Source organism: Hippoglossus hippoglossus, chromosome 6 (genome assembly GCF_009819705.1).
Source record: "Hippoglossus hippoglossus isolate fHipHip1 chromosome 6, fHipHip1.pri, whole genome shotgun sequence".
Classification (NCBI taxonomy): Eukaryota; Metazoa; Chordata; class Actinopteri; order Pleuronectiformes; family Pleuronectidae; genus Hippoglossus; species Hippoglossus hippoglossus.
In genome coordinates, this window is record NC_047156.1 from 9,373,540 (window position 1) to 9,385,877 (window position 12,338).

General features: G+C 46.7%; 2 protein-coding genes across 2 annotated transcripts in view; one reads left to right on the forward strand and one right to left on the reverse strand.

Moving 5' to 3' along the window:
- Positions 1-314: 314 nt before the first annotated feature.
- On the reverse strand, positions 315-8,420 carry accs (1-aminocyclopropane-1-carboxylate synthase homolog (Arabidopsis)(non-functional)). Its single transcript, XM_034588623.1, has 16 exons — positions 8,103-8,420; positions 7,342-7,992; positions 5,986-6,740; positions 5,833-5,892; positions 5,641-5,711; positions 5,487-5,556; positions 5,038-5,104; positions 4,741-4,838; positions 4,478-4,555; positions 4,181-4,281; positions 3,626-3,715; positions 3,470-3,515; positions 3,193-3,334; positions 2,137-2,279; positions 1,862-2,015; positions 315-1,216 (listed from the first exon to the last, which is right to left on the reverse strand). The coding sequence occupies exons 2-16, from the start codon at positions 7,970-7,972 to the stop codon at positions 801-803; spliced, it is 2,922 nt and encodes a 973-aa protein (XP_034444514.1). The 5' UTR covers positions 7,973-7,992; positions 8,103-8,420; the 3' UTR covers positions 315-800.
- A 1,490-nt stretch (positions 8,421-9,910) lies between these two features.
- furinb (furin (paired basic amino acid cleaving enzyme) b) overlaps positions 9,911-12,338 on the forward strand; it is an 85,120-nt gene continuing 82,692 nt past the window's right edge. Inside the window, exon 1 of the mRNA XM_034587485.1 lies at positions 9,911-10,425. The gene's annotated coding sequence lies outside the window, so the exon portion shown is untranslated. The remainder of the gene's footprint in view (positions 10,426-12,338) is intronic.

The following is a 12,338-nucleotide window of genomic DNA, read 5'->3' on the forward strand; positions in this document are numbered from 1 at the left end:
TGTGTGTGGGAGGTGTCATGATACATGACGAATCATTTAAGAAAGTCCCACTCTCGATTTCTCTCAGTGGGGTTCCATATTGTGGCAGTTACTATTTTAAACATCTCTCCCCTTCGTCACAACCACCACCCCCTTCGCTTTCCTTTGCTGCGATGGAACAGCGCCCACAGAAAAGTGTTACACTTAAATGTGCTCAGGACATTTTTTGTATGAAGATAGATATTACATATCTTTAATATAAAAATATAAAATATAAATACAGTATTCCTCATAATAATTCAACGCTCAAATAAAGACAAGGATGAATTCCTGTGTTTCAGTAGATCATTAACTTTAATGAAAGTACAATACATTCTGGTAAAATAAAGTGCATATGATAGAAATAATAAAAATGTTACAATTCAGATTAACAGACTATTAAGGTTTGAGAACAGAACGGAACTGCTTTTGGTTGCTTTTACATTTGGCATTCACTCAGAATTTGAACATTAAACTTTTGACTGTGGATTACAAAAGTTTCAAGGCCGTCTCCTTTAGCAGCTTAAAAATAAGGCCAGCCGATGCAGATAGAAAAGTGCACCCTCCTGTTCTTCCATCCCGGCCTTGGCTGCGCTGTTTTCCTTCTTCCTTCCTCTTTAACTGTCTCTCAGCTAACATTGGCTCTTCGCTCCTCAAAAAACAGGAATCCGATTTGACCTTGCTTCAGCGTTTGCGTCGAGCTGCTCTGCAAATAAACGCGGCAAGCGAGTTGGATGCTTAAGTGCTGCCTCTCGAAAAAACTGGCAAGCTACCTCCTAAGCCTACTTACTGGCCCTTTGCAGCAGGGCCTTGAATACATCTAGAATCTCCGGGTCCTCTCCGGAAGACAGCTCTGGAGTGTTCTTCTCCAGCCAATCGGAGGAGTGGATTTGATGCCTGAGTGTACCAATCAGAGAGTCCAGACCCTCCACGTGATTCGATGCTTGGCAGTCCAGCAACACAAGCTCCTCGGGGGCCAACGAGGCTGCGTCGGGAACAGGGCTATCCTTCTCCTTCAGCGGGTCGGCTGACTCCTGCCGGGGTGGTGATGTTGAATTAACAGTCGCAGCGTTGTCCGAGTCGCCACTGTCCTCTTTCACGGACGTCTCGCTCTCCTCACTGGCGTCTTTGACGGACTCTGGATCGGGGCTGGTACTTTCCTCCATTTCTTTCAAAGCCTCCCTGAATCGCTTCAGGCCTGAAATAACACATAACATTAACAGAACAATTTAACAACTATTATCCAATCAATACCTAGTTTAAGACACAGAGCCGGAGATAGGCTGGAACAGCACAATCTGCTGACTGAGTGAATGAAAAAAATAGATATGATACAATCAATGCCAAGTTGAGGGCAGACAAAGAAAACTTGAAAGATAGATCTAACCTTTGAAAGTAGGATTGGTCATTTGTTTTTGGAACACTTATTTGTTGAAATTCTCTTCACGTCCCGATAGCCTTCAGATATAAAATAAGCCAGTGTCTGTACACTCACTGTAACAAATACGACGAATCATTTCATTTTGAAGAATTGAAATGATTGGCTGGCGTACCTGTCCCTAACTGACCTGCCTGCCTGCGCACACCCTGTCCATGCTCTCATTGCACATAAGCCAGAGAGACATGCACCTCTGAAGCAGAGACAAAAGTCTGAAGTTAGCAGGCGAGTCACAGAAAAGTCGGCTCCTTGCAGTTGTCGGGCAGTTTATGTGTTTTGAGGGCGTAGCTTTAAGGAGAGGGCTGATGGGAGGAGGTGGGATGTAACTGGAGGTAGCTAACTGTTCCAGGACTACCAGACTGAAACTGTGGGCATATGAAGTTAGTATATACACTAGAAACTGACCGAGTTGAAGGTTGCTTTGTTGGTCTGCAAAGACGATGCGGAACCAGCCAGGGGCGGAGCAGGAGAAGGCCTGACCACAGCTCAGCACCAGCTTGTGTCGGAGGAAACTCCTCCACATACACAACTCCTCCTCAAATGATGGCTCTCTGAGATACTGCCAACACAGAGAGACAGAAATCACAAGGCCGTTAAGCTTAAGAGAATTATATTTCACTGAGGTACGCAGAAGTTAAGAGTGAACAGCCCTGACATCGTAATCTAAAACATGTTCTCACCTTCCTGAGGTCAGCCCAGACATACAGCGCAGCGCGCCGGTCCAGGTAGGGGATGCCCAGACTCTGCAGCTCTCCTGTCACGTAGCTGTGAGAAGCTTTCAGTCGGCTTCTGTTCACTGGCAAGAATTTCTCACTGATCCACTCTGCAACATGAGAAAAATATGCAGCGACAATAGAGTAAGTGTAAATTAAATGTTACAAATCTTTGTGCAGTGTGATGTAGCAGCTGAGCCCCACGCTGTGCTCGCGTAGTACCAGAGGAAAATGATGATGGCTCTCAGGAACGGGGAAAGTGATGGGGAGCACATTTGAATTTGTTTTTAAAGTTGCCATCTGAAGTCATTTGCATTCATGGATTTAAACTCAAGCCACAACAACTAATTGTATTGCAAGTGTGAAATTTGACTTGTTTTCACCAAAAGGCTGAAAGTGAGGATCATAGTTCCTGTTGTGTTCATATGAAATTTTCAGACAGGAACAATAATAAACCACAGGAATAATAATCCAGATTTGGACTTCTTGATATGAAGAACGCAGCAGGAGATTCTCTGGTCAGACGCGTTCACAACAACAACTAAATCTCCAGAGCCTTCAGGCTTCAGGCAGAGATGGCGCAGCACACAGGAAGGAGGACGCAACACATTAATTCCACTGTGGAGATAAGGTGTTTGTTTGTTTTTTATCAACACTGACATCGGACCAAAAGCTCTTTTATCTCCTAAGTTGACAACTACTTTGGTATCTTCTATGTGTACAGCCCCTCTTTTTCATTCTGTGATATTGTATCATTATTGCTTTTTTTCTGTTGGTGTCAGTCGCGTGCCCACTAGCTAGGCTGTCCCCTCTGGATAATCTCCTGCTGTGTTCTCACACAGACGTTATTTTAGTTTTTAGTAAGAGACTGGCAGGAGAAACTCCGGAGATTGTCCGCAGCAGCTGACTCAGACGTTTGCATCCTCACATGCAGCCCCTCCGGATAATTTCAAGAGACTATCCAGAGGTCAGTGCAAACATGACATGACTACTACAGCACAGGTAAAACACTTGGATCCATACCTCTGTCCTGAAGCAGCTGTGCTACCTGGTGCTGCGTGGGTCCAGAGATACCGTGGAATGAGCCCAGCTGGGCCAGAGCTTCCACTAGGTGTCTGTTCTCGGAATGCAGAGTTCCTAATCTCATTCCTGACAATGCAAAGTCCTGGGAGGGAAGAGAAGAAGTAAATGAGAGGGAGCTGCGGGAGCAAACACCCAGTGGAGAAAAGCAGAGAATTAACTGTACTGTCAGCAGGAATATAAAATGTCCCACAGTCACAGAACACAGAACAGGATGTACCTTGCTCAACCCCCACATTACGTGCGTCCTCTGTGGGTCTGGCAAACTGGAATAAAGGGCACGTTATTAGCAGCTAAGAGGCAGATCCTCAGACACAGTTGTGATGATTAACGGTCTGATGGGGTAATAATGCAGAAATTAGGATTTGCACAGTACCTGTCTGCACTGAGGACACTGTGGAAGGTGACAGATTCATCAAAGACCGTCAGCATGTACACTTCGTCCACAATGGCGTGGAGTTCGTTTCTGAAGAAGGTGAAGGTGGAGGGAGAGGCGGCGTCAATAAAGATTGCTTTTATATTGTTACTTATTGTGTACGATGAAGAAACTGTAACATAAATGTAAAATAGGTCCTTGGATGTCCTGCGTCAGCGTAAAAGGTGCTGAGGTTTACGGTTACAACAGCTCAGTGCCTTGCAAGGGTCTACGGAAGGAATTAACTCTGGCAACATCATTTAGAAAACAATAGATGGTGCAGGAGACTCCTTGGCACATGGCTGCACTTGACAATATGCTGATGGTGAAGGGAGGTGATAAAACTCCATCAAGAGTGCACGATATTCCGCACACGGGACAGAGCTCTCAGCCGTAAAATAAAAGGAGTTCACACTTGGATGCAGTGGCTTGGCGCTGTGTTTAAAGGTGCCAGAGGACTGCAGACCGGGGGGGTTATTACAGCGTTAGATAACAGCGCAGGGCCCAAAAACATACCTTTTGGCAAACTCCAAGAAGGCAATCATCTCCGCCAGGGTGTAGACATCAGCCAGAGGATTATGGGGGTTCATTAGTATAACACCGCGGATCGTCAACCCCTACAGGAGAAAGCAAGTTTTTTTGAGCAAATAGAAATTTATACACTTTATCAAGAGTTTTGTAAGATAATGGTGCAGAATTGAGGGAAAAAAGGAGCATTCAAAGTGTTTCTCTTTGCCTGAGCATTATGTAAGTGGTACGGTCTGTCTTGAAATATTTATCAAGGGCTTCAGAAAACAAGCACTCATGAAATACCTCTTGCTCAGCTCTTTTCAGACCTTCTTCTAGTTTCCCTACGGTGAGGTGGAAGGGACGACTGTCTTTGCCATCAGCCTACAAATAACAAAATAACAAGAGGAAGGGGAAAAACAGATTGACTGGGCAGCTGGCAATACGCTCGAGATCGCACTTAAAGCTTCATGCAAAGTGCAAGAAGATGTTATGCAACCAGCATGGAGCATCCGTCCCAAAAAAAAACACATCATTACTGCAAGTAAATCCGGCTGTGTTTTTCTTACCTCGCAGTCCAAAGGAACATGGAAGAGATTAACGTCACTATACAAGTGCAGATCCTCTGTGATGACGCCGTAGAAAGGAGTGGGAATAAGAATTGCATCTGCAACACAAAAAACACAAACACAATTCATGTGACAGCCGGATTCATTTTGAAGTTTTTGTTAAAATAATTATCCACCCACATTTAAAAAATATATAATCTTGGTCCCATCTCTCATTGCCGATGAATATATGTTTGTTTTGACACAAAATAAATATGGATGCATTGTATGTTTATGTTAATGCATTTGCGAACTTACCTTTAGGGTCACAAATTACCGCAGCAACACACGAGAAAAGGGAACCGCAACCATTCATCACCACAACCTGAACAAACACAAAAAATCGAATTAAGGCTCAGGGAAGGTTCTTCCTGCTAAAGAAGCCATTCATTACATCCGCAAATTAAGCCGGTCACCTTTAAACTGCTGTGGTTGTTTAATTGTGGTTGCACTTCGCATTTTAAACGATCCTTAATAGGTGAGTCAAATATATTCTCCAAATCTCGATATGGGCTTGTGCCCGGCTGCAAAAAACAAACTTTAATCTTGATTATAAATCGCACAAACTCTGGAGACTTCATTTCCCAGAATACAATGACTGATGTACTCACTTCCTGTCACACACCTGTAGTAGCAGTTGTCTTACACGTGTTGTTCACACTGCTTATGTAACAGTCCAGCATTAAAAGTGATAATCTTTCACTCACATTTTCGGCTTTGAGCGGCTTCGGAGCGGAGCAGTAGTGAGTCAGGAAGTCTGCCACCGCCTCTCTCAGGCTGAAAGATGGAAATGTTTTTAGATGGTTTACGTTTACTTCAGCAGGAGCCACGGCAAAGAAGATCCACATTTTAATCTCTTACAAAGTGTGTCCCCTCCAGTCGGAGTATTGCAACAGGGGCGGGTCAATATGCAGCATGTCAGGCTTGGTCATCTGTGGCAGAAACGAAAAATGAAATTCATTTGTGAAAGTGGGTAAAATAATTTGGAATAATGCAAAGTGACAAACTCATATTTCAGGGCACAAGAGAATCTGACCGCACTAGTCATCTCACCCGCTTTAGGAGGAGATCGTAGCATAGTTTGTTCTCACTGGTTCCCATGTTGATTACACCCTAGGGAGGGAGAGAAAGAAGACGACCTGGTAGGTAATTGGAGTAGTTTAATCTAATAATAGCTATTCAACAGCTGCAGTGACACAGACTTACATCAGGGTTTTTTGTGTTGTGATATTTGTCCAGTGCATATTGGAAAAACCCTTCCTGGAGAATGCCCTGATGCCGTCGGAAGCTATTACCACGATTGGACAGGTAAATGCTATGGCCGGGAGGGTCTGCACCCGTCAGTACTGCTGAAACACTCAGAGAGGTTTTGCCGGCTTTGACAGATGTAGGTGGTGTTAAGGTTGTTGCCTCCTGCGTGGAAACAGCCTGAGCCGTGGGAGCCTCTGAAGGCGTCTGAGATAAAGATGACGAGATGGCGGCAGCAGCCGTGGTTATCAGTGAGGCTGATGGATGAGCTTCGGGGACGACGTCGGGGTCAGTCGGCGGCGTCGCAGTGGTCGGAGCAGCCTGTCTGACAGCAGCCAACGCGCCCGTGAGCATGCTGAAGAGGCGGAGCTCGTGCTGGCGCTCCTGTTCCGCCCGTCTCTCCTCCCGCTCCTCCCTGCGCTCCTCGGCCTGCAGCTCCCTCTCCAGCCGCGCCTCTTCCAGGGAGAGGAGACGCTCCTCTGCCGACCTCTGCCAGTTCAGGAAGCTGACCAGGGCTCTGTCCAGGCTGCCCTGAACGCCACACCGAGCACCTCCGTGGCTCCATGACGTTTTCCCACCGCGGCGACGCTTCCTCTGTCTTGCAGAGGCTGGGGAAGGAGAACCATCTTTGCTGGGTTGCTCCAGTGACACAGGACGACCAGCGATCTGGATGGCAGCTGCGGCAGAGCCCGCAATGTTCACGTCACTAAAACCTGGGGATGTGAAAAAAACAGAAATGGCTACATGTCACTTTTTAACTTTATGATGGTTGTCATGGTGATAATACGGTGGCCCCGAGGGCTTCACGCACTGCAACATAAGAAAACACAGGCAAATAGACAACACATGTAAATGGAGAAAAACATCCTTATCGTTTTGACAACATATGGACTGCAAATACTCACCACTCAACCAAATACTCACAACAAACCAATTTGGTTGTGTTCCGAATATTGTCTTGTGTTGCAGAGTTTGTATTGTAAGTATTTGATTGTGTTGCGAATATTTTCTTGTGTGGTGAGTAATTGGATGTCTGTGAGTATTTTGTAGTACTTTGAGTATTTGGTTCGGTTGCGATGCGAGCATTTGCTTGTGTTGGGAGTATTTGGTTGTTGCGAGTGTTTGGTCGTGTCGCAAGTATTTTCTAGGGTAGTATTAGGAGTATTTACAATGTATTTCTATTTGCAGAGCATGTATTGTCCAATCGATGAAGGTGTTTTCTCTCTGTGTATTTGTGTGTGTTTTCTTAAGTTGGAGTGTGTTGAGCTCTCAGGGCCGCCATCATATAATAGTCATGGTACATGTATTGCCAACCTGAAGGTGAGGCTCTTGGGTTTGTTGAGCTCTCTCCTCGCCCCAGTGTGTCCTCCGGCCCCAGCAGAGATTGCCCATCGGTCTCCTGATCATCCCCAGATCCGTAGTACATCTCAGGGGGGGCGACACCTGAGTTCAGCAGGCTCTCCTCCACATCCTCACATTTTATACCCAGCGGGTCCCCTGCTTTAGGGGGCTGACCGAACAGAAACCCACCTGAGGAGGCAGGGCCAAAGGCTCCGGGTGGGACCCCCTGCAGGTACGCGTCCGGGCCCTGGAACACCTGCTGCGCGATGACAGCCCCGCCCAGGGAGGCGTAGGTGATGGCGGGCCGGTTCGCCAGCACCCTGTCCATCACATCGTAGAACTTCCAGGACCTCATCTTGTGGTTGTCTTTGATCCGCCGGTACTCCAGCTTCATCTTCTTGATCTTCTCCCTGCACTGGTCCCCCGTGCGGAAGATGCCCTTCTCCCGCAGGACGTGGGCGATGCGGTCGAACACCCGCTGGTTGCGGAGCGAACTCTCCAGCTCGATCTGCACCGACTCGTCGGACCACAGCTGCAGCAGCTCCACGATCTCCGGGTCCGTCCAGTTGCTGCCTCGCTCGTGTCTCCGGCCGCGAAAGTCCATCCTCGGACTGAAGTTGCGGTCTGCGGCACAGGAGGAGAACATGAGCAGTGAGCCTGTGTTATCATGGCTCCTTCAGGAACACACGCAGCGTATTACCTCCTCCATCATTAACGATTAAATACTAGTGTACCTACTTATGTTCTCCGGCCGTAAATCAAATGTGCAGCTCTCCTGCTTCCCCTTGTTGTTGAGGAGCGGTGTCTGACACGTGACATCCACGTAACTGCAAACATGTCACGGCCGTTGCTCGCTAACCCGGTTCGTAACGGCTCGTACTGGCGCAGCGTTGTACATCCGGTGCTAAAACACACCAGTCATTGCTGCGGGCCGATATGTCAGGGCTTGGTGAAACGGGGGATCGACGCGCACAGGAAACATCTACATCCGGGTTGACGGCACATGCGTGCTGTCTTTATTCCGGGATAATTTTGGTCCGTGCTAACGCTGCTGAAAGCTGGCGGGTACACTCGTACCAGGCTGCGGCGGGGTTAGACTCGATCATGCGAGTCAACATGGCTCCCTCTACCGTACGGCTGCCGTACCTCCGTGTGTGCAACTGCTGTACACGGCCACAAGATGGCGGCCACACACAGAGACACAACAAGCTTAACTCTGTTGTGATGGGAAAACAAGGATGCGTGTGTTTTATACACCGGCGTAGCCCGGAATTTCATTTATTTTATACGGGCGGTGAAGTTAAAAGTTCAGAGGTCAGGGTATCTATCTACCTATTCATCTATCTATTCATCTATTCATCTGTCTGTCTGTCTGTCTATCTGTCTATCTGTCTATCTATCTATTCATCTATCTGTCTATCTATTCATCCATCTATGTATCTCTATGTCTAATTATCTATCTATGTATCTCTATCTATATCCATCTATTTATCTCTTTATTTGTCTATCTATCTGTCTGCCTGTCTGTCTGTCTGTCTGTCTCTATCTATCTATCCATCTATCCATCTATCCGCCGGTCTGTCTATCTACCTATTCAAGACTGATTGATGTATAATACGTCTACTTACACGCTCTATCATTACTGACAAGAACTCAATGCCCCCTTCTGTTTCTTCTAATCAATGTTGTAAATACTGTTATTTTGTTGATGTTCTCAGTTACACGGGAGAGGGATCCCTCACATGTGGCTGTCTGAGGTTTTACCTTCTTATTTGGGGGGGAGTTCCTTGCCTTACTCTTGTTTAAGTTCAGTGTGTAGACTTTCGTGTTGAAGTTGCATGTTGCAGCTCAAAAGGTGCTGAGTTGGTCCAGTCTGGACTACTGTAAAAAACATGGCAGCCTCCGTAGAGAGGACCCGCTCCTGATGTAAATATAAAGTACTTAAATATAAAGGGCCCATTCTAGGGTAAAGAAAACAACTATTTGTACAATTTATATGAAACACACTAGTGAAAACATAACTAGGATTATTTTATATTCAAGATCTCTTTCACCTAAATCTTACAGACTGAACCTTTAAGTGTTAAGAACAGAGGATGTCACACCTTGTTAAGCCCTATGAGACAAATGTGATTTGAGAATATGGGCTATACAATTTAAATTTGATTGATTGATTGTATAGTTATTCTATTATTGTACATTTCATTTCTTAATCTTCAGAACAGGATTGGCGGATGGCACTTTTGTGATTTCTATTGTGCCTGCACAGTGACAATAAATACATAATTTATAACATTTTTTATAACGTTATTTTCTAATTTAATTCCCATGCTATAAAATCGAAAAAAAACTAAATAATGGGACTTAAGGTGCCGTAAGGTGAGATTGTACTCTCCTCGAGCTACCTCAAAAAGGGGGGCCCCGCCCGTGCCTCGGACCGCGCGGTGCTACAAATCCAGCGCACGCCGCGTCTCCAGTCGGCTCTGAACGTGACGTATTTCCTGGAGAAAGGGTTTGTGGCAGTTTGTTTTCATCTCCATCCAGCGGCGAGCCGCGACACTGAGCTGACGCGGAGTCAGTCTGTTCTCACACCTTTTTCATGTATCTCCCCGTGCGTGTGTTTGAACTTCAGGTGTGCGAGTGAGTGCCGGCACGCTCCGGCAGAAACACCCAGGCACACCCACAAGAAGTAAAGAAAGAAGTGGCGCTGGAAGTTGACCGGCAGAGTGTCAGCATGGTGCTGATGGTGGTGATGGTGGTGACGGCAAGTTGGAGGCGGCTGACCAGTAGCACGGGATAATTGCATTCATCACTTCAGAGGAGGAGGAATAAGAGGAGGAGGAGGAGGAGAATGGGCGTGTGCGTAAGGCGGTGCTGCTGCTGCTGCTCATCTTCTTCATCCATGTAAAGTTGAAAGTGGAGCCGCAGGAGAAGCAGAAGAAGAAGAAGCGGGGGAGAGTCTCCGCCCGGAGGCACAAGACGAGACAAGGAGGAGGGTGAGGATGAGGAGGCACCGCGGCGGCTCGGTGCTCGTTGTGGGCGTCTGACCAGGCGAAGGTTGATCCGGTTGATTCCTGTAGTTTTAGTTGTAAAAAAAGCGGGGAGGGGAGCAGTGGAACAGTGGGTGGGAACAATGGGAGTATTTGTAGAAAGCACGAGGGCTATTTTTTTTTGAAGGCATACGCTGCCTCACCAGTCCTCCCAGTCAGGTGGACCCTTCCATCCTCCCTCCTCCTCCAGTCAGGCTTCCTTAAAACAATTTAAGGTGGACTTCAATTTGGCTTTGATATCCGAGCTGCTTTGATCCGCGCTCCCTCGTCTCTGAACTTGTTTTTTGGGGGTAAGACAAAGGCATGGTTGTTGTTGTTGTTGTTGTTGTCTTGACAGTTTGTTGTGGTTAATTCTGCATCATGCCTCACTCGACTCTCTTAATTTTGATTTATGCTCTCTTCCCTCCCCTTTTGTCTCTCTTTAACATTTTGTTTCTCTTCTTTATTCACCCTGAAGCTTTAATAGTCCCCCCCCCCATCACTTACTTTTATCTGCGTAAGGTGGGAATTGCTGTAATAAATTTCAGTTAGTTCACTGCCTCAGAGGCCAGGGGCTGGAATTTGTTTATACCAAGCTGCTTCACCATTCCTCCTCACATCAGATATACAGCATGTGGCTGGTTTTTAAAGGAAAGCACTGCTTTGAAAAAAATGTACAAGAAACTCGGCTTAAAGTGATCAAACTCATCCTGTCCTGTCCTCTGGCTGCTCTTGTTATTGTATGCCTCCAGTGCAACTCCCAGCGGGATCTCGACGGGGGATGAAGTCAAGGTCACCAGGCAAACCGCACGGCTCCCAGCTTCCCTGCACAATTGGATTACACTACCTCACCACGTCTAAGATTATCCTATAAAACTAATCTTTTGTTCGCTCTCTTTGTTTGGCCCAAATCCTGCCCGGGCCAGTTCGGAGATAAAGGCTCTTAAAAGGGTTGTTTTCGTGTTATGTGTACGTAGGCAGGGGAAGTGTGACAGGAGGGGTTCACATCCGTACTCTGAGAGAGATAACATGTTTTCAGACTGTTGATTTTTCCCCAGCGCTGATAATTCTTCAGGTGTGAGCAGACATTTTCCAAGACGCATAAAACATGAACGCAGTGGAGGGAACCGGAGCAGGAAGACAAACTTTTCAGCTGTATAACTCGTCTACAAACTAGGGCAGAGAGTGTTGTGGATGAGCGGAGGTTTGACACAGGGAACAATGCCAAGATTCGGATGGCTGTTAAAAACCGGGTTGGATCTCATTACTTTCAAAATTGATTATTTCTGCTGGACACATAGCTGGTGCCCTTGACAACGTTTTACCAGGCTTTTCCATCTCTGCAGCTCGTCGACGGCAGGAGCTAAGATGGATCAGGCTTTAGAAGTACTCAGTCACGGCGTTCTTGCTCACTTCACACCGTGTCTCGGATAATCACCACTTCCAGCTGTGAACCGCTGTCCTGACTGAGTGCAAGACGCTGGCGCAATGCTTCTGCTTTTTCCCAATCACAATTTAACTAAGAGCAATTTCCCCTCTCACGAGAGGATGCTTGGCTGTCAGAGGTACTTCACAAATGCGGCTCCTCTCTCCTGTGCCTCGGTTTTTTAATGATAGGACAGTGTAGAATACATGTTGAGTGTTGATTTGGCTGATGGGCAGCTTCAAATTGAGCATGAGTGCTGCCTATGTTCTGTCACAGCACTGCTAATGGAAATCACCTGCTCGTCCCCGTCAAGATCCCCATTTATGTTTATCACGTCTTTCTCGAGTAATACTATAGCAGGTTTGTCAGATACCTCACACTTGCAGTACTGAACATGTTCGTGCAACCGCAGGCTTCTGCGGCTGTTCACCAAGCAGTTGCTCGGGAGCAGCCGTGGGTGAAGTGTTTTCCAGGTCATACACATTTTCCAGATGGGAAGGAAAAATCAAATCAGC

What these genes read in the sequence shown, in the direction of transcription:
- accs (XM_034588623.1), bottom strand. Translation starts at nt 7,972, where the DNA reads ATGGACTTTCGCGGCCGGAGACACGAGCGAGGCAGCAACTGGACGGAC. An exon ending in ACAACACAAAAAACCCTGAT is followed by an intron (nt 5,893 to 5,985) that starts GTAAGTCTGTGT and finishes CTCCCTCCCTAG; the next exon opens with GGTGTAATCAACATGGGAAC. An exon ending in AGCCGCTCAAAGCCGAAAAT is followed by an intron (nt 5,105 to 5,486) that starts GTGAGTGAAAGA and finishes GTGTTTGTTCAG; the next exon opens with GTTGTGGTGATGAATGGTTG.